Below are 27,651 nucleotides of genomic sequence, written 5' to 3'. Positions count from 1 at the left end.
TCCCTGCTCCTTGAGTTATATCCTTACGCTCTCAGCAGATAACGATGTCTACATTTGTTCTCTGTTTGCTAAGCATCTATCCGGCACTTGTTTTGCACCAGTGGGTGGACGGATGTCGGCACCATCGACTGTCTTCGGACCATCAACCCGCTCATATTGCTGTGATGTCTCATTTGTCAATGATTCCGTAGTTCGCGTCTGGTCCGGAAGGCCTCTGTTGAATAAGTAATTCTGTGTTTATTCTTTTGCTTGTTAAACTAGTTCGTTTATCTTTGTGTTCGAGAGTCATGCTCTGGAAAAAAAACCTGTCTTATCTCAATCCTCAAAAAGAATTATCGCTGTTTTGTATCTAATCATTGCGGTATATCAATCTCACGATCTCCATTCAAGGTGTTTGAATTATTCGTCTGATTAAATTAAACTTGGTTTATTTCCTAAGCGCTCCATTATCTCCCATCTCATGTGCTACACATCTTTTATTTCATCATTATTAGAAAGTTGACTCTTTCTGTATGGAGTTTAAATTTCGCTTTCTTCAAATCATACCTCGCTTTTCTTGCTCCTTAATATCTAAACTAACTAATATTCTAACTAACTAATATCCTATTGCTTGGATTAACTTACATACACTAACTATCTAAACTATCCTATTGGATAAACTAACTAATATCCTATTGCTATCTAAACTCAAATTTAATCTTTGTATCGTTTCATGCCTGAAATCTTTCCTATGCGACCGTTTCTACTGTTTTAAACTAATACGTAATGTCTCTTACCCTTTTCCATCTGAATCTGGTGTACTATTAGGCAGCGACCTTGTTCCGTTAGTATTTGATTTTTTTTATCAATAACGTTTAACATGTATTTGTTTATTTAAAACACGTAGTGACTAGCCAACAGGCGGCCTTGTCGTATATAGTCCATTTCCATTTAGTTTACACGTTTCCGAATTCTTATTGTACCTCCTCCCAGATAATGTCTATTTCAATCGTCTTTCATTTTTCACTTGGCAGTTTGGATCGATACAGGTCTCACGTTCAACCGTCATATTGATCGTGTAAATCAGTGTTACATGGAGGACGCTTGGTTTTACGAACCGGGATGCTTGTGATTTCTCGAACCTTTTTTGTTTAACTTCATTGTTCTGTTTGCTGGTCAAATCATTACTCTTGTCACGGAACACATTGTTCTAATTGAGCAGATACAGAGGTCACGGTGGTTTGCTGCCCTGGAGGATGTTTGAGTGATACCTCTGTAGTACCTAACTACAAATCCAAACGTTGTCTTTTGAGTTTGAATTCACTAGAAGAACGTCGTTCATTCTCCCAATCCTTTTTCATAGGTAGAAGTCTTCTTTGACCGAGTTGATGTCTCTGCTCGCCTGCCTTTGACTCTTTTTTACGTTCTTATTCGTTTCCATCGCCCTATAATTATTCCAAAAAGCAGCAAACAGCCTTTGCTTCGTTTCTTGCTAATTCGAATTGAATTAGGTCCCATAAGTTTGACTTTAACATATCCCTATCCAATTACGGGTCTGATTTTCCAAACAAAAAAATATAGATAGAGATTATCTAAATAGATACATCTAAATTATAGGTGCAACACCGATAATGTCAAAAACTAAAAATTTACATTCTCTTATTTCAAATTTAACAAAAAATCAATGCCTGATGAAATGATTTATCACTAATTTCAACACTATTTTACTTTGAGCATTGCTCCCTTATGGATAAGCATCCAATTTCATTATGCATCCATTTACGAATCGCAACAATACCATAGATCATCAGCGTTGCCGAACAGCACAAAAAAGTTGTTCTGAATATCTCACCACCATTTCCAATCACTCTCGATGCAGATTCTGGTTGACATTCGAAGCTTTTTGGAAATAATATAAACACGAATGAAAAAACTAACAGCGTACCGTTGTGCAACGAGCGACGAAACATCATCCAATTCACCGTCCATCGATCATTCGATTCGCCTTTTTTAAGCATTTGCACAGCGTACTCACGCCCTTGGTGACTGGCAAGAGGCCTCTCGATGGTTGGCATTGATTTATGGGATTTGCAGTGAAATGTGTCTTTTCGATGCATTTTTTCGTTTTTTAGTGCATTCATTTCACACCTTTTTTAGTAAAATATACCGACGGGGACGAAACTGTCTCCTACCGCTTTACAGTCGTAATGTTGAAAAGGGCTGCGTTTCCCCACTGGCATACCGTAAACATGATGGTCATGGAATGCTGACCACATTTGACATTTGATCATGCTTCGAAAAAGATTTAGGTGAGATTTCATTTTCGCGAATGGAAAATACTTGCCTGTTTACCATTTACTTTTTTTCAGTGGTTGCACTCACCATAGTCCTGAAGACGAGTGCCTTCTGCGTTAGTACGAGTTAGCAACTTTGCTTACTATGAAGTAAAGTTTTTTTTTAAGTGGCTCGTTATTATCTTTAAAAACATCATACATCGCCAAAGTTATATGACACCTTTTTGCTTCATACTAATTCAACAATAAATTACACACATGAATAATTTATTATTATTATATAAAATACAACTAGGATATCCTAGCAAGTATTAGGACATTCTAAATTATATTTTTTGCGAAAGCAACTTTTATCACTGTACTCTTCAATTATCAAACTAGATTATATATATGTATTTTTTTTTTCTTCGTTAGAACGGCCTGGCCGTATCGACTAATTTTACCACGTAGCCGGATAGTCAGATTATATATTATTTGGTATAATTTTTCATCACTAGTTATGTGTATACATTTTTATATTTCATGATCAATCATTCGGTTACAAAGTCAATGTGGATTTTAGCTTTGCATTTTTTAGTTAATATTATTCTTGTTACAAACAGTGCTTGTGTAAAACGCAAGTCCAACAACATTTTGAATTTTACTCAAATTATCATATATAATTATTTTATTATAGTTAAACTTTTCGTTTATTTAAAAGTCATAAAAAATAACTTTTATTTTTCTTCACTTAAAGCCTAATTACAACGACTGTCTTCGACTATGGTTAAACTACAACTGTCTTCGACTATGGTTAAACTACGACTGTCTTCGACTATGGTTAAACTACGACTGTCTTCGACTATGGTTAAACTACGACTGTCTTCATTTCGGAGCACTTGTTGGCTGCTACCTGCTCCGGAATGCACGGGCATTGCTGGTGCACTGTTCCCACGGTGACGCAGTCACGTTGCGGATCGGGTGACTGGGTGTTTGATTTCTGAGCATGGCCGGTGTTGTCTATCGTCTGCCCTTGGGTCTGCAAACGTTGCTATTTTTCTGTTTCGTTGCCGGCCGGGAAGTTACTGTGTTCTAACTCCTCCCCTCTTAGGTGACTTTGCCCTCAAAGTCTGTTAATAGCATGAAATGATGTGGGTCTGCTAACAAAGGTTCCCACATGGGTGTCGTCTTGATGTTGCGCGTTAGACATTGGGATGTTCACCTGGATTTTTGTTCTTCTGATTCTGATGAACAAACAAAGAATTGCAGCGATTGATATTAAGATAATTGATGTTACCCCGATCGATCCAAATAGATTCATTTTCCATGTGAGGGAGTTGTTGATCAAACTGATCGTGTGTAGCTTCTCTCGATGTTGTAGTGTCATGTTCTGAAGGTGTTCTATCGAAGGATTGTCTTGGATACCGACTTCGTTGACTATGAGGCCGAGAGTTGAGTGGTACGGTTTACCGGTTATAGGAACGTCTATGCTGGAAAAGAGTTCTCCATCGATCAGGATGCTGCATTGGTAAAATTGTATTAGGTAGGACCCATTTAGAATACGATGTGCGTCATTGCAGTTCGATGCGATTTCGACTACGGCATCATTGATTAGTATATTCGCTTCGTTTATGCGTTTAATCAATCCTTTTGAATACACTTTCTCGTACATACAGTCAGCATGTTGCTTCTGAATGAGATGATGAGTACAGCTCGAGGGTTCTCTCAATGTTTCGCTGTCGCATGAGTAAAACTCATTTTGTTCTACGCAGGGTTTGAGAACTTCAAACGTATGTGTTAGATTCCGAATAATATGGTTGTTTTCTAGTAATATTCTTCTATCATGGTTTGTAATGGAATCGATGTAGTTATATTCGTAGGATTGATGAGAGAAACGAGGGAACTTTAGCATAAAGATGAGGTGTGTTGTATTCGTAACGACTTGCGCTGTAGCTTGTGCTAAGAGTTCTTCGGCTGTTGTGTAATATATATTATTGTTCTCTAGAACCTTCGATATGGTGTTGATATCTTCGAGGGAAAGTAACTCGCTACTCATGTTTTGCTGCTATTACAGCTTCCTCAAGAGCTTTGGTGTGGGTTTGTAGAATATCCAAATTAGCTACCTTCATGATCTGTTGGATCTCGATTTGATGATCTCTTTGAATCTCAGTTTGGATGTCGATCATATGATTTGCAACATTTTGTATATCGTGGAACCTTTTGTTTAACCCGTTGTTGATCAGTATCTGGTTATTGTTTTGCAAGATGAGTGAGTTTAACGTATTGTTGATGATGGACAGGTCTTCGGCATCAGGATTTCCGGCTATCCACTTCCAGGCGGTACCTATGCTATTCCATCTTTTGACTCTTGTTACGTGCGGCTTAAGCTTTAGAAAGGTCGCGTTGAGCTTATTTACTTTTAGTCTAATTAATCTTTCTAGAGGGAATTTTTCTGCGTCATTGGTTGTATCTTCTAAAGTACGGGAAATGGTTTTGCCTAATTCGGTAAGATCTATTGGGTGGATTGTTCTTAGGTATCCTATCTTAATTTTAGCTTTTCCTAGCGGAATGATGGCCAAAGGGTGGTTCGTTAGGTCGTGGATGTTGATATCCGCTTGGAGAACATTATACAATGTGCAGAGGACAATTCTGGAATTAGAAAGATAACCTTAATAATAACAATTATTTTTTTCTTAGATTCATTTTATGTACTTTACGATTATTAGAATCTATTATGTAGGTGGGATGATTCTCCTTAACGAGGATTGTACGATAACGACTTTCGCGTTTATTGGTAGTTTTATTTTTTTCGTACACATATTTATTAGGTTCGTAATCATCATATTTCTCGTTCTTCATTTTTGCATTTTTTTCTTCAAATAATTTTACGATTTTGTTTTCGAGCTTCTCTTTCATTATTGACCTATCTTTAAAAGTCGTTTCTTCTGACATTTCGCCAATATAAACTCTCTTGGGAGTTTCCTTTATGAAAGAGTGTATAGAATTGTTGTATTTGTATACAGCTTGTTGTATTAAAGTAGTTAAACTCATATCTGGATTCAGTGATTTCAAGCATCTAGCGATCTCTCTTATTGTAGAATGACATCTCTCGACTTGTCCGTTCGTTTCGGACCTATTCACTGGTGTCTTGAAAATTGATACTCCTAGATTTAATATTGATTGTTCTATGATACTAGACACAAAGGTACATTCATTGTCGAATATGATTTGTCTTGGCAAATTCCAATCGTATAACAATTGTAAAAGAACTTCTTTAACGTCTGGTATTGATTTTGATTTAATAGGTCTCAACTTTAGATATTTCGAAAACTTATCCATCGATGAAATAAATAAGTTATTCGCATTGTAAGCAAAAATGTCAATATGGATAATCTCTGCTGGATATTTTGGAATTGGAGTTTTCACTGGTATGAACTCGGGTGGTTTCCTATCATATTTCTCTAATTTGCAAGTTTCACAATTTTTTACGTATCTGTTAATTTTACTTCTCATAGACGGAAAGAAAAATTTTCTTATTGATTGTAAAGAGTTTTCTCTTGCGTTTCTATGCGCAAAGTTATGTAATTTTTTAATTTCTTCCAATTGATTTTCTTCATCAGTTAAGTCTTCAACTTTAGTTTGAGAAAACCTAACTTTTATGATTCTTGGGTTGAAAGTATCTTTATAAATTTCTTGTATTATTCCCATTGTTGATTCATTTGTAAGTATTCCATTAATTACTCCGGGGATCAAATATTCTTTTAATTTTTGTTTTAAGAATTCATGTGTAAATTCAATTTCGGTAAAAATGTGTCTTTTAAATTTCTGAAAAGGAGTAATGTACTCGTATGTAGAATTATTTCCAATTTGAAATATTAACTGATTACGGAAAACATTTATAGGGGCTTCTGTTGATGGTATATACGAACTATCATCATTCTCTGCAGAATGTTGCGTAGGTGTAAGAGAATTAATCTCTTTTGCTATAGTTATTCTTGATAATGCGTCAGCTACTACGTTTGATTTTCCTGGTTTGTAATGAATCTCGTGGTCATGCTCCTCTATGAAGGACTTCCATCTTTTTAGTTTCGCGTTATTATTTTTTGGAGATAAGGTAAATGTTAATGGAAGATGATCAGTGTAAATTTTAATTTTTGCTCCGTAGATAAAATTTCTTAGATTGTGAAGTGCCCATACAATGGCTAACATTTCTTTCTCGTTGGTTGCATAGTTTTCTTCTGTTCTGGAAAGAGTCCTCCTCTTACGGGGCTGGTTTATCTTCACCTCCTCTTACGGGGCTGGCATATCTTCACCTCCTCTTACGGGGCTGGCTTATCTTCACCTCCTCTTACGGGGCTGATTTCTTCGTTCTGACCTCCTGTGATTTCCAGTGACTCCTTCCTTCTCGGTGTGTTGGTGTGATCCTTTTCCTCCGGGAACGAGTTGTTAGCTGCTTCCGGCTACTCGGGCACCTGTGCACACGGCTGCAATTTGCGATCGGGAAAGATGTTGTCGCGACGCGGTGTGATTAACACTCTAACGTGATCACTACTCGGTACTTGCGACACTGTGTGATTACACTCTTACGTGATCACTACATGCACTGTACTATACTTCACTAGAGGTCCCTATTCGGGCGCCAGTTAAACTTTTCGTTTATTTAAAAGTCATAAAAAATAACTTTTATTTTTCTTCACTTAAAGCCTAATTACAACGACTGTCTTCGACTATGGTTAAACTACAACTGTCTTCGACTATGGTTAAACTACGACTGTCTTCGACTATGGTTAAACTACGACTGTCTTCGACTATGGTTAAACTACGACTGTCTTCGACTATGGTTAAAATACGACTGTCTTCATTTCGGAGCACTTGTTGGCTGCTACCTGCTCCGGAATGCACGGGCATTGCTGGTGCACTGTTCCCACGGTGACGCAGTCACGTTGCGGATCGGGTGACTGGGTGTTTGATTTCTGAGCATGGCCGGTGTTGTCTATCGTCTGCCCTTGGGTCTGCAAACGTTGCTATTTTTCTGTTTCGTTGCCGGCCGGGAAGTTACTGTGTTCTAACTTTATGTAAAAGTGGTTACTTGTTGTGCATCAAATTTCACAAGTAAAGCAAATATTCATAGCAATATAAGTAAAAGTACTATAGTGAAATAATTATATGGCGACAACCCATATTCATTCCACATGAAAATTTCTTAACCTTACTCTTCCATTGTATTATCTTCTACTCCTGAGGGTGTACCACTTTTTGGTACAAATTTTCACGACTTAAGCATTACGTTTTCTCATAACTGGCTTACAATAGGGTTTTGTTTTATTTTTATAAGACTACCAAACGCAAAAACACTCCGCGAAAGAATTCCAGCCAAAATACCATGTGAGATAGTTCATCACTTAAAAACCGTTTTCCACTTTCAATGCATGGTCTTCGCCGATGTACAGGATGGCTCCAATTTAAATATAAATTGATTTCTGCTGTTTACCGACCGTGCATCCTAAAAAGCTCACCGACAAAACATTTCTGGACGTTGGTCCTTTGCCAAGTTTTTGTTCCTTTGAGAGCTAAAAGTCACTTACGAACACCGTTCCCCGATGGATGTAAAATTCTTTGTAAAATGCTGTTCGAACATGAACAGTATAGGCCAACCATGCGAAGCACTTTTCACCCACAAAAAGTGGTGATCTTTGCAGAGCTTCGTAGAAAGCGGTACGGGTGTTTGACGGAAGCGAATGCGTGGATGTTATTCAAATGTGTTGGCACAAGTGTTTCAATGTGGGAAAATGTGGTGGTAGTATGAATTAAATATCAAATAATACGAAAGCGATTTGAGCGGAAGTTCTTTTTGAAAACGTTAAATGTCAAGCTTTTTGCTTAAGATAAAAGTTTTGAAAACGACAACTTAATTTGAATTTTAAATTTCTTAATTACAATTTAACATTATTATTATTAATATCCGTAAATAACAATTGAAATACATTTAAATACGTAATTACTTAAAAAATATACTGAAGAAAGTATTTCTCAAATATTCAAAGAGTTCTTTAAGAGCAGTTTAACTATCAAAGTACGACAATTTGAAAACCAAAAGTTCAAAAACAAAATAGAATGAGGTAAATTTCAGAATTTAAGGCCATAAGGGGATGTGGCCCATACTCATATATTAAAGCAAAAGTAGAAAAACTATCAATTTACATTTTTTCTTACAGATTGATGAAATAACCGAGGCAGAACCAACCTCCGTCACACTTCGTTTCTGCAAACGTAAGGTAATTGAAACAATATCAACAGTGCGTTAATATTAAACGATTATTTACATAACATTTCAAGATACTAATTCAGATTAATCTGTGCCGTACAATGTAATTAGTATAACAATTAAATACTTTCCTTTGCGCGAGAATGCTAATAAATATACCATATATTTACGCTTTCTTATTTTCACGAGTGGAATATTGTTGAAGCTTATGGTAGGAATGATCAGCCAGGTCGTCTATATCTTCGTTCTAATAAAGCAACTCAGCAAAGCCCATTTCATGCGCACTATCTCAGCCTCTGTCTGATGTCGAAAATAATACATCAATGTTGTCTGTAAAGTTCCTGCAAAAGAGATAATTAACTAATTACATGACGCAAATAGAAAGTCACATTGAAAAAATAATGCACCGTAAAATCTCCACACTTTCCACTACTTAATTTACAGCCATCCATCATATCTACTTGCTCACCGAGCAAACAAATCCAAACATTCCGCGCTACAAGTAAAACTTTGTAACGACAAAAACGCTCCTCCCGAAATGATGGAGCACCACTAAAGAAGATATCGTCTCACCTTGTTTGGTGTGAAGGAGAAGTGACGTTCCCGCAAAGAATGTAAAATCCCATGGCTGTTGTGTAATTTGTCACCTTAGAAAGTGCACGACTTATTACAATTCGCTGTTAAACCTTCCCGGCAGTACACTTTACCCACCGTGTTCACAATGAACTACAACCGCAAATACGAACCACGAGGCGCACGATGTTCGTTAGTTTATGAGCAACTTTTGATCTGCAAAGTTTTAGGAGGTTAGGGCAGAAAACCTCCAAAAAACTCGATCGTCATAGCGACACGTGCCTGAACAATGCAAAAAAGTGAACAATTACTGTTTAGCATCCCTGGGGTAAATAATTTACTAATCTTTCCACCAATCGCGATAATCGTGCCGATACATCGTGCAGTTGATTAAGTGTTGGAACATTTCTCTTGATCAGTTAATTTATTTAACTTACAGATAATTTTGCGAACTACGAAGAAACATTTTGAACCCACATATTTATACAAGCTACTGCAGTCATGCAATATCCAAGAATTTTGCTAAATATTTCACCTTATTTCCTAATCTAAAAATCAAAGTTCAATTTCCTCCAATGACTATCTACGTTTGCTCTATTTGTACCGATTTATTTGTGAAAATAACGACAACGACAACATTTTGATCAAGGACTTTCAGAACGTTCGCCATTCTCTGAAACAATTTCATTGCACTTGGAAATATCAATTGCAATTTTTATGGAATTCTAACACAACACAATTGTAATACAGTGTACTGTTAGCCTTTTGAAGTTCAACAGTCTTTAGTAAATTCTCCAAATGAAGTTTCTTTTCAATGCACCTCCATTGAATCCATCAGACGTAGAAGAAATAAATACAATCATGACCCTTATCGTTGGAAGGTTTACATCAAGCTGTAAGTAGTTCCATTGCTTTTATACGGAGAAAGCATAATCTTACGCTTTGCATCCCCGACGCAGTTGCTCTGAAACAAATACGGAAGTGCAGCGTTTGCTAGAAGGAACAACTTCGTTGATAAATCTTACTCGACGTCAAAACAACATCATTAGTGTTTATGCATCTCGAAACGTAAACGCTCTTTAAATGAGGAAAACTTTATATTGCACCGTACACTCGCCAACTACCTCGCTCGTACAATGTTTTATCCATCAAGAGTATTTTACTTCTTTTAAAGCGCTGATGCAATAAGTAACAACTACCACTTAAACGTGCTAGGAACTAAAAAGAACTAATAAAAATAGTTTATACTTTTGAGTATCGGAATTTAAATTTGAAGTGTAGACGTTATTAGATGGTCATAGCTAGTGTTTTCGTTTGTTTTTATTTTATTTTTTGATTCAAATTTTACCCCATAAACAAAAAGCTGACCGGGAAAGTTTTACAGTAATAAATCACAGGACACACCACTAATTGAATGTCTCGATTATTTTATAAATACACACTTTATAACGAAGGATAAGTGAAGTTGTACTAAGTGTGTAATGGCAACAACAAAAATAATAATTCAATAATTCACCTGCGGAGAAATCATAGTCGTCGATTCATAGTCATTTCGTCTTTACTAGTACTGTTCTAGTGCTAGTGCTAATACGTTTATAATTTAAAGAAAACTATTACATTAAAAAAGTTAAAAAAAGCGTTAATTTTGCTATATGCCATACTGATTGTTATTTCTTACACGCTATATTGTTTGTTTGATGTTTATTATTATTTTTATTTAAGTCCTTCTACATGAACAAAACCAGAATCGTAAGGTTTTACGGAAACGAATCATACGTAAATGTGTAGCATCTGTAGCATATTATAAAATAAATTTTAAAAATCGTTCATTCTTAAGTTGGTTCGAGGCAACGGTTTCAAAAATATTCAATGTAATGAACAGATAATTTTGTAATTTAATTATAAGTTTTCCTCTGTTTTTCTCCCAAAATTTTAGTTTCTTCGGCCATACGTTATCATACTAGCAATCGCTGGGCTTCGGCCCAGCTCCAGCGATGTAGAGTTGCTTGGCCGATGGGTTGGACATCTGCAAACTATTCTGGTGCTGCTGCTTCTTATCATTGGTTACGTGTTACAATTTATGTGTGGCTTCAGGTAATTGAAAACAAAATTCTAATTTTTCACATTGCAATACGTTAAGCACATAATATGTAGCACGCATAATCATTCGCCTAATAGCAAGATACAGGAAACAAAGATCTATTATTAGAAAACTTTACTCGACATAGACATGCATTATTCGATCAATACCACCAATTGGAAGTATTGTTTCACTAATGGCTACTTTGTTTTCTGGAGATTCAACGCAAACCCGTCAAAAACATCATTAACTATTCACTGACATATTACACTGATGGAGATGAGATAACAATGTTGCTGGAGTGTCGATTACCACGAGAGAAAACTACATCGCACAACATCATTGTCCTAACCAGTGGGAAGATAACCTAGCCGGTGGGAAATAAACCAATGTGTACCATTGGCAACGCACTTCATACAATGCAAACACCACTTGCCGTGGTTTCTGGTTCGAATCAGAAGGGCCACCAAACCAACGATAGAAACCCCATTCGCTCCAAGTGGAAAACTCACATGCATAACGGCTGCGATGTAACAAACGTTGAAATACATTGACCACCTGCGGTAAAAACAAGTCGTGATCCAAACTCAACCATGAAAGCATATTCAACCGACGCCTACGACACGTGCTTGGACAATGCAAACATAACGAGTTCTTGCCTGTGGAAGAGGATTTTTTCTCCTGCTTTCTACGAAGGACATTGAGGTACAACAAAAGGAAGGTCCGTTGCGAATCTTCCAAAAAGGATGAAAGCAAGAGGGTCAGAGCAAAGCCCAGTCACTCAGCGCTCGAGCTGGCAAAAGGTAAAGCGTAGAACGACAATCGTACCATAAAAACCCATTATTTCACGACGCCACAACGGTAACCATGGTAATGTGGGTAATGTGCTGTTGACCAATCGTTCGGTTTGCTGATAAAAATACGCATTCACATCAATTTAGACACGGTTAGTGTTATTTTCTATTTGTATAAGTTGTTTTTGCTTTTCTTTAATCTTTTTATGTGTCTTTTTCATCATCACTTACAATGTTTCTAATTGAAATTAATTGTATGTTGCTCAGCTTTAAAAAAGGTGTGCTACGCAAACAGAATTTACATAAATTCGTAACCATTCCAGCTAGAGTATGGTTCCTAATTTGAATACACCGTGTGAGTGCCGAAGGTTGTTTACATTATCAATATAAATATGTATAAACCATAACGCACATGATGTAAATTGGTTCGTAAGGATAAGCATGTTGTTTACTTTTTTCATCGTTCGCAAACAAGTAATTGTGCGTTTGCGTTATATCACTAAAATAAACTTAAAATTGTACGTTACCTTCCTTGTGCATGAAAGCATCGCGTAGCATAATATCCAAATAATTAATGCTGCTTGTACCGAAAATTTGCATCATACAAGGCTATTTGAATTTCAGAGCGATGTAAATATTCAGCACATGCCTAATTTAGGCAATTTAGGCGTTGGAATTTATTATTTTTCCATACTAAAGGTTTATTACACACGAAACAAATATCTAATTACCCAAAGGGCATGACAGAATAAACCTATGATGGATACTCAACGGAGGCTCCACCCTTTGCACTTTCCTTTACGTGCGTTATATTTTATATTTCCAATCTATTTATGTTAAGTTTGTTTCTTTTTCATCTAAGTTGGTTCTTTAATTTAGACATTTTACCCGACTTTATTCCTGAGGTTGTCAGGTCAATGCAGATCCAATGGCGGCGTTTGTCCGTGAAAACCAAAGGTCTGAGACAGGATTAACATTACACTTTCTGTAACATTACTCACCTTTCTGGAGTACCTCAAGACAGTAATTTATGACGACTTTATTATTATTGTACTTTTCTGTCTTGTCGACTCAGAATTGTTTGATGTAACAGGTGGATAAGTATATCTCAGTCCTAACCATACAAAAAGGATTTTTGCAATAAATTTTTCGACATAATCTGCTATACTTCACGCGGCACCCAATTCCCAATTCCCCCAAGATATCCAAATGTTGCTGGAGCATATGATGCACACGTTCGCAAGACATTGCAAATATCGCAAGAGATTCTGCTAATTTCGTTAAATGTTGTTTAACGATGTTGTTATCCAAAACCATTTTATGGACTTTTAATATTTTCCAGCGAAACAACTTCTTTCAAGCATACACTGCGTTGTGCATCGATTTTCAAAGTTGAAAAAAAAATACAGGCATAAGTTTTTATTAAATTCATGTGCCACATTATGCAACAGCATATTGGCGTGATGCTTCCTATCGCAACATCGAGGAATAATATATTAATAAATCACCCAGAATACTACGACATTGCGAATATTTCTGTATTGTTTTTAGAAGGCGTCCGTATAGCTCTAATGAACCCCTGTTGTCCTTGTCCCGAAGATTTAAAACATCCTATGAGTTTTTTAATCATATCTCCATTGACACGTGTAAAAGACACATGGCTCCTTTATATAATCGGTTTAAGAGAACATTCTGAGAGTAGCTAGAATGTTTGCTGACGCTTCTCTAAGCTTTTTAGATTATGTTGTCTCGCCGTGTTGTCTCAAGTTCACCTGTTTATTACAATAAATCCTTAACCTACAAATTCCTATTCCCTATAATTACTTATTCGATATAGCCCCAGTTGGTAATGTTGTAATTGCAATGCGTTGTGCTTGGGAGCCAACAATGATGAATGTTAGTTAGAATGAAAGAATAGTTTTAAGAAAGATTTCTGTTGCTTCGGCCTCTTTACCAGTCATGCAATTAATTAGTTTAAAGAAATAAATTCTGTAACACATTTTGATGTTTATTGTTCAATAAAAAATGACACATTTCGAAAGCCTGTAGCGACTATAGAAAAATAGCCAATTATGTTATCAAATGCAGGTTAAATAACAGTTCATAAACCACGTGCTCAAGGGTTCCAATTCAACGTCCTCAGACGGAGTTAATTAAGCAAACCTCAGCAGTAAATAAGGTATGCTGGAAATTCTTCCCTCCTACACACACACCAGAGAAATACTGCTTGATCGTTATCTCATGCCTCCGCCGTAAGCTAGAACCTATTTAAACGCCTTCGTTTGCGTGCTTTAAGATGGTGATGCTCCGTAATGACTAACCCCGTTACCAACGATCTGTACTCGTCCGGACCGCACAATTTTACATTTTTCGGCTCATTTAGTGTCCGATATGCACAGAACCACGCGCCGACCATGTACCGGCACCCGGACATCGATGGGTACCAGGCCATCGCATGTCTGCTGGAATTGTGAATTACAAAAGCATAAACTCGCCCGTAAGCACCCATCAGGGGTAACCGTACTCGCTGCCCCAGAAGCACATAAAACATCCGAAGCAGTGCCTTGTCGGATTGCCCTCCACTCACAAAAGCGCACGGAATAAGGGGTTTTTTGTGTGATTAATGTTTGCACTTCTCGCATGCCACACGACACGGGAAAGTGCAATTTTTCAGTGCAACATTGCCACTACCAGCGGGCACCACGAGGTGTATGATGTGGGGAGAACACACATAAACCAAAACCTTTTCCCGCCTGCCCTGTCCTACATTTTCCATCCAGCACACTTGTCTCCAACGGTGGTTGGATTACAATTTTCTGTCCACCACCTCGTTTTTCCTCGTACAGGGGTTAGGTGATCCAATTGGGCGATAGACTGGAAGTAAAAACAAAAACGATCCAAAGCGAACAACAGCGTAAAACGTGAAAAAAAAACACAGAACACCATCCCTAACATTCACCCCGGATAGATAATGAACCATTTCAACTCAATTTCCTCTAATGACCATGATTACGGTGCGGTGGCATCGCATAAAATTCCATCATCGTGCAAATCTTGCAAAACCTTGCTTGGTGCATTACATTGCGCAGCAAACAGAGCAAATAAAAACGGCAGATGCAGCTAGCGAAAGAATGCATGCAAGTCTCCCGATACCAATTTCCCGCATCATTGTGCCGATTTGAATGGGTGTACCATTTTCATACTGCAGGGAAAAATTGACAAAACAGATAGCTTGTAGCAACATCAGGTTTCTTTTAGAACACTTTTTTCGTGCAAGTGTGAAACAATCCTTTCCGTCTCATGAGTAAAATACAACTTTCCCTTGGTTTTTCGTTAGAGCATGGGATACGAAATCTCTGGTTCTAGCAACAATTTCTCAATTGTAGTAAAAAGTAGCAGCTGCTCGTTTCCGAGCACTTGCTCGATCGTACATTTGTTCGTCCATGTTCCTATGCGTTGGGAATGAGTTGGCCGGAAATATCCAGGGCAAACCTTTAATCATCTCGTCTCTTTTTCACGATTATCAACAGTCACCGACGATCGAGACGGTTGGCTTGTTTGAGTAAGCAATTCAGCGAAATGGATTGTGTTCGTACAGAAATGGCAGAAAGCAAACAACCGATTGAACCGGGAAGATATGCGGACAGACACTTCAAACCCAGTGAGAATATCGTCTCCTACGCCCCAAAGCTAAAAACGAAAGTGCATGAGAACTTTGGAAAACAGATTGTTCCCCCGCCCAGACATCGTGTCGCAGAAGGAAGGCTACCCTAGCCAGCAACAAAACGGGCAAAAAAGTGACCACAAATGAAACGAAAATCTTACGATCATTATGCTTGGGGACAATAATGTTGCTCCGAAATTAGGAGCAATGTTTCAGACGCATCGAAGGAAAAAAGAAGAAGAATAATCGTTGTTCTGTTCATAGCTCAGTGTGAAAATTTGGGTGATTCACCACGAGCAGCCAAGAAAATTAACTGGGCGGTATACTGTTCGCATAACTCTCTCTCTTCTACTAATTTTGCATATTACTGTGATTTACAACCTCATCATCATCGCTTCTAGCCTTTCTTTTGGCCTTTTCTTTAGCGCTATGCACATCCTTGGACTAAATCATTAACGTTCTCACGATTTGTTTGTACAGAATGCAGTACAACAAAAAAACCGAACTTCAATCAGCGTTTCATAATCTTTACGCTATGGAATGAATTGGAATATTTGTGAACGTTTGTATAAATTTAACAATTTTATATTTAATAGTGATTTTTTAGTTTTACAAATCAGTTGTAAGTTTGATCCAATTAAGACTTTTCAAGACTTCAATTTTAAGCCGCCAGAAGTCAGTTTAGAAATAGTTATATAAAATTTTAAATGCCAAGTGGTGTATTTGGTAGCATCACCGGTCCCACATGACAGGGCCGACACAAAATTCAATCTGGATCATCCCGCTGTAGCAGGGACTAACTTTCCGACTATTTTGTTAGAATAAGTCGATACGGTCTGGCCGTTAAAATAAATAATAAATTACACAAACTTGAGCTAACAACTTGATTTTTTTATCAAATAGGTAGAAGCTAAATGTTGAACTATGGATGCTGACTTTTTTATTGAATTGTCTGGGCGTACTAGGTGAATAAAAAATGTGTATAATTGTCTTCTAAATTAAATCATCAATGTCTAAAGGTGTTTTCCTCAAAACAACGGTTTACAAAAACCCCGAAGAACTTGTTCAGAGCTATGATTGATTTCTTTTTATTTTCAACATTTATCAGTGTGTTAAGTATTACTTACTTACTTTCTGATTTATCAGTCGCTACAACCGCTTTGCTGTACTGTACCTTCTTCGAAACCGACTATAAGATTCCTCTAAACGGTAGAGTTCCGTCGTATACCAATCCATTATCCCGGCCTTTCTGGCAGACGCATCAACGCCAACACTCCATCTTAATTTGCGCTTATCACGCCTACTCTGTCCATATGGACGACTTAAAGGTCTTTCCTGGCTGAGAAGGGCTTCTCATGGAATGACCAGCTCATTAGAGTCTTATTCACTGTACATGATAGTGAGTGAGTGCGTAGCGATGATAGTGAATTAGGTATTACATCGTACAGCTTGTAGAGCCCGTCATTGAAGCGGCTCCTCCATTGTTAATTATTAATTGCAAACTACCTCGCGAGAATTAACACATAATACATTTTCAATTTCAGATTACTTGTGACAGAACGTAATAAGATATCGATGAAAATTCCATTAGGTCTTTAGCATTGAGATAGTGGAAAAATAATCTTTATTTTATAAACAAAAAACTTGCATTGACAAATTTGAAACACAAAATCCTACAGTATCAAATATCCATTCAGATATGGTCCCTAAATCATCAATGCGTTGCTACCACGATTTGAGGAACACTGATCCACAATGCGATCGTAGTTGAGTCACAAACATATCCCTTCGTTTCGTTTCGCATCGATTTCCAAATCGTTGCACCTTTACTTACCGTCTGTGTCGATAGTCACCCAACCCTTCGGAAATGGTGCAAATTGGCGCCTCGGTTGCTTAATTTGCTGCAAACATGAAACATCAAAAAGTCGTCGTCGTAAAAGTCACGAACAACCCTACCCTATGCCCAACGCCCGTCTGGTCGTCCTTGCGAAACGGTTATCCTTTTTATTTCATCGGGCACCGTATTCCTAGCAGATCTCCCCCAACCCGGCTCCAAAAGTTCAAAACTACCTCGAACTGGCATGTTGTGCAACAGCGGGTGATGTGATTCGATGTCATCTGGTGGAAGTTGTTTTTGGGGAATCGGTTTTCACTCATTTTTCCTCTGTGCCATTTATTGTCGCTCACTCGCTTACCACCCCGATAAGCTTTCTGCGCTTTCCTGTCTTCTTATTAACGCTTGGCAGGATCGAGCTGCGTTCATGCTTGCTAGTTTGCTTTTTCAGTGGTCATTTCCCTCCACTCATCTCCATTGGCCGGAGGTTTTCATGCTGTGTGTGGTTTCGGTTTCACTCGCCCGTAACGGTGGACCTTCGTGGAAAACCCCAAAGGGGAAGCCTTTGCTGCTTACGTTTCAATAAATGACCATATTTTGCTTCTCCTGCTGGCTGTAGGAGCATCACTACAAATTTGTCCTCAAAGACAAGTTAACGGTCAAGTGGTCCAATTCATTCTACTGAAGGGCTTGGATCGTTAGAGAGGATCGCTTTACTCTGCAAGGTGGCAAGCTTAAAGTAAATTGCCTTATCCCTTTACAGATAGCCAACAATTGCATTGCAAATCCAGCAATTATTATTATGCTCTGTTTTGGTTTCTGAACACTTTGACCAAAAAACGTATTGACATTCCGAAGCAAAAAACGGAAGAATGGAAAACAAATACCCAATTAGATTGCAGGTTTCAGTTTTATTGCACTTTGAAGGTTTAGTACAGCTGCAAATGAGCATTAGTTTTTATGTTCGGTCTGTTATCGCTTGATAAAATTATTTTCAACATTAATAATACTTTCTTGATTGTGGTTTGTGGGTTTGCCAGAGGAAAAATTTAAATGCAGTTATATTAAATCATTTAAATTTCAAGATATTGCATAGAGTGGTTGCAATACAAGTAGGTATAAGCTATGAGAATAAAACATAATATTCAAAAAATTTATTTTTTAAGCTATCAAGCCGAAATCTCTTGAGGTAACCTATAAATAAAAAATATTGGGACCTATAAATAAAAAATATTTGAAGAAGAACTAATTGATCGTATTGCCTGTGCTTGAAACAAAAATATAATAAAACAATTAACAGTCAATATAACACTACACATTACCATTGTTAAATTAACAGACAAACATCAGGAATCGCGTTGTTATGTTTCAAAAATTGCAATACAACGCAATGTTGTCATACATAAACCACTCAATTCCATTTTCCAATGAATCCATGCTGAATTCATGATTGGTCAAACTGGCGTTTCTTATGTTGGCGATGTCGAAAATAGAACAATACGTCTAGAGCGACATAAAGTAAACTTCTAACTTCAAACAAACTTTGCATTGTGCTACTACTGCTCTTCAATTCCAGACGAGACCATGGGCTTATAGAATCAAACGAATCTTTACCCATCCCGACCACACCGGCAGGATGGTCAACCACCACACCGACTCCAGAAACCGTCAAACTATTTTCCAACTGGACAATACGGAATCAGACATCACATAGTACTGAAGGAAGCAGCAACACAACACTAAATACAGACCAAGAACACCTTGGCATGTTGGCTTCGGGCGAGGCCATTTTCATCTATCTCGTTCCTGCCTTGCTGCATCTCAATGGCTACCTACTGGCGGTATTCATTTATCGGTTCACCGATAACGAACAATTACAGAGTCTCATCGAACGGGTACGTGTGTGCATGTACAGCAGATATCCCATTTGTTACAGCATTTGTTGCAATAGAACAATCATTGCACTACGGCAACAAAGGCAGAATGGGGACAGATTTGATATCACACATGGGTACTTTAAATATCATTTGTTTGCAAACAGCACATGCACCTTCGGTAAACGTCCTCGCTGAGATTAGGGTTAGAGAATCAAATTTGTCGGAAACAATTGGGAGAATCGATTGATAAATCATTTGGGGAAATGTGTATCTGCAAATATTTTCTTTTCGTTCAAATGTTTGCTATCGAATTTTCTATCTAACGCTTACTCCAATAGCCTTTCCATGACTTCGTGCGGGTATTTTCTATCCATCCATTTCCATTTGAGTTTCATTATATTGATTTCAATTATTGTTTTATTTACGCTACTTCATGAGCGTACAAATGCTATTCTCCCCTTGAAAAACATTTTAGAATTCAAGACAAAAGCACAGAAACTCCTTGTGAAACAAACATTAATTACAATGCAAAAAATCTTTGGGTTTATGTGAAGCAACATGTAGCTTGGAGAATCTCTTTTCAGTATTACCACATCCGGTTCAGATACATCTGACGGCAGTTTAAAATTTATGTACACAAAGAGATCGAAATTAAAGTTTTTATTTCGTTGCATTTTTAAACCCTCCCCGCACTACATATAGTTTGCGGTGTGCTGAACATTACCTGTTAAAAGATGTTTTTTTGGCTCACCTTACATCGTGCATGATTTAACCGATTTTCAATATCCATTTTCTCCTAAAGGGTACAATGTGCAAACATCGGAACATCACATCGCAATGCTCAACAATTTCACACAAACCCATTAACTGGCTTCCGGGAGAACAGCGGCTCAGATTTCCACTCCCAATTTTTTTTCCACCTAGTGGTCTACTGTGTATCGAAATAAATGAAAAACATAAATTCCATTAACGATGACAACGATGTATTGCATCGCGTGCATCGCGTATAACCGACGGGAAATTAGCGTTCGACAGCCGAAATTGATTGAGTTGGGCTACCAGATTTCGAACTTACATTATAAATTCATCGTCTCTGATCAATCGTGCGTGCGTGTGTGTTACAGTTTTTGTTGTTTGTTCGCAGGTCTTTATCCTCTGCAGCAATCCGCGTCGGTTGGTGTTGACACTTTGGCTCTACTTTGGACTGGGGCTGGTTTGGCTGGGCGTCTCCATCGCGTACGTAACGCTGCTGGGAGTTGATAGGATCACCGTTTTCGAGCGTTTTTTATCATTCGGATGGACTGGCAGCCTGACACGGTGGACCCATACAGCCGAGGTGTTGAGAGCATTGCTAGCGTTAACGCTGTTTTTCCACGATCTCGTACAGATGGTGGTGATTGTGAGTTATGGTTTAATGTGTTACATGTTGCGATGTTATCTGAAGGCGCTGAAGGAAAAGCTACTGCTGCATACGATCGAACCGCTGAACTGGATGCGGGTGAGTTGTTTATTTGTTGTAACAAGTTTGCTATAAATTATTGGGTTTGCTAATTGATTTACGTGCTATGTTTTATTTCTAACCTTTTTCTTCAAAAACAAGTATGCCAGTTAATATAAAATGAACTGGTTCAATTGCTTGTTTGTATTTATGTTTTCTTAATTTCTTAATTTCGTCATCCATTTTAATTTTTTTTCGTAGATTTATTAAATTTTCTCTATTAGTTCCAAAGCCACCCGAAACATAAAAAGTGTTTATTTATGGACTTTGAATAGGCTTAAGCTACATGAAACTATTGATTGTTTTAGCATATACTCTAACTCCCTTAACACATATCCAAACACCAACACGACAACCAACATCATTCCATTAACGATCGACATTTTCGCTTTAAACATGCCGACACTGCTACTGTAAAATTTATCACCACAAGTTTTACGTGATTTTTGTTTAGTTTCTGCTGAATTACGAGAAATACGAGCACGAGTGTTTCGCGAATCCATTCTACACAAACCCTCTGTAACGAGTATCGATGTATTCCAATTACAGTGAGACAATTCGAAACAGAATGAATGTGCAGAACCGATGCACAACACAATTCCTTACTTCTGTTACAATCCCTGTTACATTCCCTCGTGGCCGTAAGAAATGGCCAGAACCAGTGGAGGATCAATCTCCTTGGAGGCCCAGGGCGGAATTATAGTTGGGGCCTCTAATTTTAAAAACGATACAGGATGGAAGGGGAGCATTGAGGGGACTTGAAATGAGACAAGGCGAAAAGCGCAGTAAGAAGGGGCCTACTCCGCCTACTGTTTGATCCGCCGCTGGGCCGCCCCTAATCATTTTCTGCAAATGGTCCGCCAGGGCCATCACCATCTTCGAATACAATATCGGAACCGGCTATATCACTACCAACTCCAGTTACCATTGTATCTAAACTCTTCAAAATGGAGCTACAATCATACGTGCGCCAGCTTAGCGAAGATGCACGTGGTGGAATTTACAACTAAAGCATCTAAGGAACACTTTGCCATCGAATTGGTTCGCTCGCTGTGCTTCCGGGATATTCGCCATGCAACACTCTGTTATACTTCTTCGATCTTAACTTAACTTTACAAAACACTCAAGCACCAGTAGTTGGTGGTGGACTTAATCGATATTGCCTATCCTGCAGCGAGTATTTATCACACGCAATCTCCTAACATGAATGTTCAGTCATACGTATGAACGCATGAACTGTTCGCGATGAACTTCGCCTTTGCCTCCTTTCACGTATACCAGGTATTGACCAGTGCCGGAATAACGCACCGACTGCAGATGAGGTGGGTCATGTGTGGTTGTGACGATATCACCGGTATCACGGTAAATATACGGGAGATTGTGCTGCAACATCGTGCTACAGGATCCTTAAGGCCAGTGTATGAGACCATCCAGATGATGCGTCCACTACAGTACCCGATCCTGTTTTCACGGGGTGAAGCCGGTTGGACTCATGGTATGTTTAAGATACGTCGCCGAGGAAGACAGCCGAGACCATAGAGCACGGGGACAAACACAGATAGTGATGACGTCATCAATGGGAATGATCCCCAGATGGAGCCGAATGCAGAGGAAAATTCATCCAATCAAATTACTCCACGTAAATATGCCGCGTATATATTGCATATCCTGGCGGAAGATCGCTTATTCTCTGATGCATTGTAAGGGGTAATCACCTGTCATACAGTTTGAGGTCATAAAGAATGAGCGAGTTACTAAGTTGTTAATTTCGATTTTATGTTCATTTATTATTTAGTGGATTTTTCAACATTGTGTATCCAATTAAACAAACAACGCAAATTTTATATAATAATAATAATTTGTGTTATGCACAGTCGGTTAGATTTGCATAGCTTTCAGCATTTGAAAACTAAAATGCTAGGTCAAGTTTTTGTGTTGAAAGACTACCTCCATGATCATTCGCTCACGTCGATGTTTTAGGCGATGAACAAAAATTAACGGTTGATTTCTGTGGTGAGCTTCTACTTACTGAACTATTTCAAAAATTGATTATGTTTTAAGCATTCTTTGATCCATTAGGTGCAGAGCCACGAGAGTTGACAAAATACTGACAAATTTGTCCAATGACCAAATCAACTGGTCAACTGTGAAAACCACTATACCATAGCCGCGCAAAAAATTGTTTTCAGATTTCCGATACCAGGAGAGCATGTTTTTCAAGAGGTGACATCTTCTTTCCCCCTCTCCCGCCTTCTCCCTTCATCATTCACTTCCCGGCGCTTCCCGATGATAGTTGCAAATCTCAAGTGCAAGTGAGATGGACGAAATGGAAAGTATCCCTTATCTCTCTCGCTCAAACTTTCCATTGACTGGTACGAAATTTCATACAAAACCGGCTGTTTTCAGATTTCCCATACCAGGAGAGTATGTTTTTCAAGAGGTAACATCTGATACCAGCCGAGCAAGATGGTGGCAAGATGACGGTAGATGGCGCGAAACTTCGTATGCAATTCCATACGAAATTCCATACAAAACAAGCTGTTTTCAGATTTCCGATACCAGGAGAGCATGTTTTTCGCGAGGTGACACCTGGTACCAGCCGAGCAAGATGGCGGTCGAATATCCTTCGATTAGCCATCTATTAGCAGCCGATTAGCCGTCATCTGCCCCCTCGTGTCACCTCTCCATCGTGTCACCACTCCCATCGTGTCACCACCCACCTCCGCCATCATGTCCGCCATCTCGTCCGTCATCTTGCCCGCCATCTTGTCCGCCATCTTGTCCACCATCTTGTCCGCCATCTTGTCCGCCATCTTGTCCGCCATCTTGTCCGCCATCTTGTCCGCCATCTGCCCACCATCTTGTCCGCCATCTTGTCCGCCATCATGCCCATCATCTTGTTCGCCATCTTGTCCGCCATCTTGTCCGCCATCTTGTCCGCCATCTTGGTCTCCATCTTGGCCGCCATCTTGTCCGCCATCTTGTCCACCATCTTGTCCGCCATCTTGTCCGCCATCTTGGCCGCCATCTTGGCCGCCATCTTGTCTGCCATCTTGTCCGCCATCTTGTCCGCCATCTTGTCCGTCATCTTGTGTCCGCCATCTTGTCCGCCATCTAGTCCGCCATCTTGTCCGCCATATTGTCCGCCATCTTGTCCGCCATCTTGTCCACCATCTTGGCCTCCATCTTGTCAGCCATCTTGTCCGCCATCTTGGCCGCCATCTTGGCCGCCATCTTGTCCGCCATCTTGTCCGCCATCTTGTTCGCCATCTTGTCCGCCATCTTGGCCGCCATCTTGGTCCGCCATCTTGTCCGCCATCTTGGCCGCCATATTGTCCGCCATCTTGTCCGTCATCTTGGCCGCCATCTTGTTCGCCATCTTGTCCGCCATCTTGATCCGCCATCTTGTCCGCCATCTTGGCCGCCATATTGTCCGCCATCTTGTCCGCCATCTTGTCCGCCATCTTGGCCGCCATCTTGTCCGCCATATTGTCTGCCATCTTGTCCGCCATCTTGGCCGCCATCTTGTCCGCCATCTTGGCCGCCATCTTGTCCGCCATCTTGTCCGCCATCTTGTCCGCCATCTTGTCCGCCATCTTGTCTGCCATCTTGGCCGCCATCTTGTCCGCCATCTTGGACGCCATCTTCTCCGCCATCTCGTCCGCCATCTTGTCCGCCATCTCGTCCGCCATCTTGTCCGCCATCTTGGCCGCCATCTTGGTCCGCCATCTTGGCCGCCATCTTGTCCGCCATCTTGGCCACCATTTTTTCCGCCATCTTGTCCGCCATATTGTCTGCCATCTTGACCACCATCTTGTCCGCCATCTTGTACGCCATCTTGTCCGCCATCTTGTCTGCCATCTTGTCCGCCATCTTGTCTGCCATCTTGGCCGCCAGCTTGGCCGCCATCTTGGCCGCCATCTTGGCCGCCATCTTGGCCGCCATCTTGTTCGCCATCTTGGCCGCCATCTTGGTCCGCCATCTTGTCCGCCATCTTGGCCGCCATCTTGTCCGCCATCTTGGCCGCCATTTTGTCCGCCATCTTGTCCGCCATCTTGTCCGCCATCTTGGCCGCCATCTTGTCCGCCATCTTGTCCGCCATCTTGTACGCCATCTTGGCCGCCATGTTGGCCGCCATCTTGGTCCGCCATCTTGTCTGCCATCTTGTCCGCCATCTTGTCCGCCATCTTGTCCACCATCTTGTCCGCCATCTTGTCCGCCATCTTGGCCGCCATCTTGTCCGCCATCTTGGCCGCCATCTTGGACGCCATCTTGTCCGCCATCTTGTCCGCCATCCTGGCCGCCATCTTGTCCGCCATCTTGGCCGCCATCTTGTCCGCCATCTTGGCCACCATTTTTTCCGACATCTTGTCCGCCATATTGTCTGCCATCTTGGCCGCCATCTTGGCCGCCATCTTGGCCGCCATCTTGTCCGCCATCTTGTCCGCCATCTTGTCTACCATCTTGGCCGCCAGCTTGGCCGCCATCTTGTCCGCCATCTTGGCCGCCATCTTGTGCCCGCTTTTTTGGCCGCCATCTTGTCCGCCATCTTGACCGCCATCGTGGCCGCCATCTTGTCCACCATATTGTCCGCCATCTTGTCCGCCATCTTGTCCGTCATCTTGGCCGCCATTTTGTCCGCCATCTTGTCCGCCATCTTGGCCGCCATCTTGTTCGCCATCTTGTCCGCCATCTTGATCCGCCATCTTGTCCGCCATCTTGTGTCCGCCATCTTGTCCGCCATCTTGTCCGCCATCTTGTCCGCCATCTGTGCCGCCATATTTGCCGCCATCTTGTCCGCCATCTTGTCCGCCATCTTGTCCGCCATCTTGTTTGCCATCTTGTCCGCCATCTTGGCCGCCATCTTGTCCACCATCTTGTTGGTGGAAGGAGGGGAGGGGGATGGAAGATGTTACCTCTTGAACAACATGCTCTCCTGGTATCGGAAATCTGAAAACAGCTGGTTTGTATGAAAAATTAGGGTATAAACATTGCATACCTTACGGCGGAAAATTGGTTGCAAAGTTAGTGTATAAACATTGCATACCTTACGGCGGAAAGTTGGTTGCAAAGTTAGTGTATTAACATTGCATACCTTACGGCGCAGTACCAGGAGCTACCTCTTCCGTGCATGCTCTCCTGGTACTATACATTCGGAAACTGGTAGTTTTCCAAGAAATTTTTAACGACCAACGGGAAAGTTAGCGTTTAAACATTGCATATCTTTCGGCGGTTTTCGAGCAAAATTGCTGTACAAGGTGCTACCTCTTGCGTGGATGCTCTTCTGGTATCGGAAATCGGAAAACAGCTGGTTATGTATGGAATTTCGTACCAGCCGACGAAATGTTTGAGCGAAATGAAGGATGCTTTCCGTTTTATTGATCTTACTTATTAGCGATCGTTCTCACGTGTTTGATAGTATGCAATAGCAATTGTGATGGGCAAATTTGTCCCAAGCTGCAGATGTCACCTCTTGAAAAACATGCTCTTCTGGTATCGGAAATCTGAAAACAATTGTGTGCGCGGCAACGGCATAGTGGTTTTCACAGTTGCCCAGCTGATTCTGTCATTGGGCAAATTTGTCAGCATTTGGTCAACTCTAGTGGCACATATTAATGTGAATTTCGATCGTTCGCTTGATTTTCGCGTATTAAGTTTGATGCTACAATTTTAGGTCGGTTGTCCGTGCATCAAGAAATCCAGGAATTTTTTGGCCGATCCCTTCGGTCATTGTGAAAACACTTGCGATCATTTCGTCACATTTACACTTGCACATTTACATCAATATGAAACACACTATGTGCTCCTCAGGCACAATTTGATAGTCAGTAGCAAATTATCGGGATACAACACCACAAAGCACTCACTAATTTTTCTCAAACAAACTGAGTTTTCAATGCAAAAAAACGAGACCGCTTTCAGCACGCATTACAATGTTTGAGCAAGACTACTATGATAGGTTCTTTACTGAATATATCGTTTTTATATCAATACCTGATTTCTTCAAGTATCTTTTTTCGTGTTCTTTTTTTAATTTAGATCAACGATTTCGTGGCGATGATCTTCAACCGTATGGATTTAGAATTGGAAATTTTAAAACAATTTCAGTCTAACAACGATGCAAATGTTACCGAGATTACAGCAATGTAGTTTGAACAGTATTCTACAAGGGGATTTGATGCAGTGTTTGGACAGTTTGGGATGGGTGGACATAAGCTGAACCTACAATCCAGCTTCGAATAAGTAATAATCAAGAAAGACAGAAATGGTATTCCAAGAACCATGAAGTATCAAATATCGAACGGAAAAGAAAGTTCTAATGATTGTAGTATGATGTTATTCATATTTTATGACAATGCTAGCTATTTCGTAGTACACTGACAGATTGTGTCGGTTATAACATCATTACCGGCTGCAAGTTTGCAGAAATTGTGACAATCGAAATACTAAACACAATACTCCACCACAATACTATTTCGAAACACGTAGGCTGGACATTTTCACGGTTCAATCGGTGAGAGAAAACAATACCACACCACGAGTATCGCAATGGCAATAGCTGGCAAATATTACGTAAGTGAAAACAAGCATGGTTTCTATTCTAGCAACTAACGGTAGGATCATTTACGAACAGATGAAAAAATCCCGTTCAAGTAATAGAATACATGAATAGGTTGAAGTAAAAGGGCATATAAGGGTTCACGGGGCGGCCAGATGGTGTATTGGTAGCGCAGCCGGTCTGCACAAGACAGGACCACCGAAAAATTTCATTTGGACCAGCACTGACTATCCTACGGGTAAATAAAGTAAAAAA

General features: G+C 39.9%; 1 protein-coding gene across 2 annotated transcripts in view; it reads left to right on the top strand.

The window, feature by feature from the left end:
• The window catches only part of LOC128296902 (uncharacterized), a 47,811-nt gene that overhangs the window by 10,318 nt on the left and 9,842 nt on the right, over positions 1 to 27,651 (top strand). For both annotated transcript variants that reach the window (XM_053032427.1, XM_053032426.1), the window contains exons 3-6: positions 8,468 to 8,527; positions 11,027 to 11,184; positions 19,039 to 19,357; positions 20,484 to 20,837. In XM_053032427.1, coding sequence (XP_052888387.1) covers positions 8,468 to 8,527; positions 11,027 to 11,184; positions 19,039 to 19,357; positions 20,484 to 20,837 — 891 coding nt within the window. The remainder of the gene's footprint in view (positions 1 to 8,467; positions 8,528 to 11,026; positions 11,185 to 19,038; positions 19,358 to 20,483; positions 20,838 to 27,651) is intronic.

Source organism: Anopheles moucheti, chromosome 2 (assembly GCF_943734755.1).
Source record: "Anopheles moucheti chromosome 2, idAnoMoucSN_F20_07, whole genome shotgun sequence".
Lineage (NCBI taxonomy): Eukaryota > Metazoa > Arthropoda > Insecta > Diptera > Culicidae > Anopheles > Anopheles moucheti.
The sequence above is the reverse complement of the archived record's forward strand: the minus strand, read 5'-3'. Positions and strand labels throughout refer to the sequence as shown.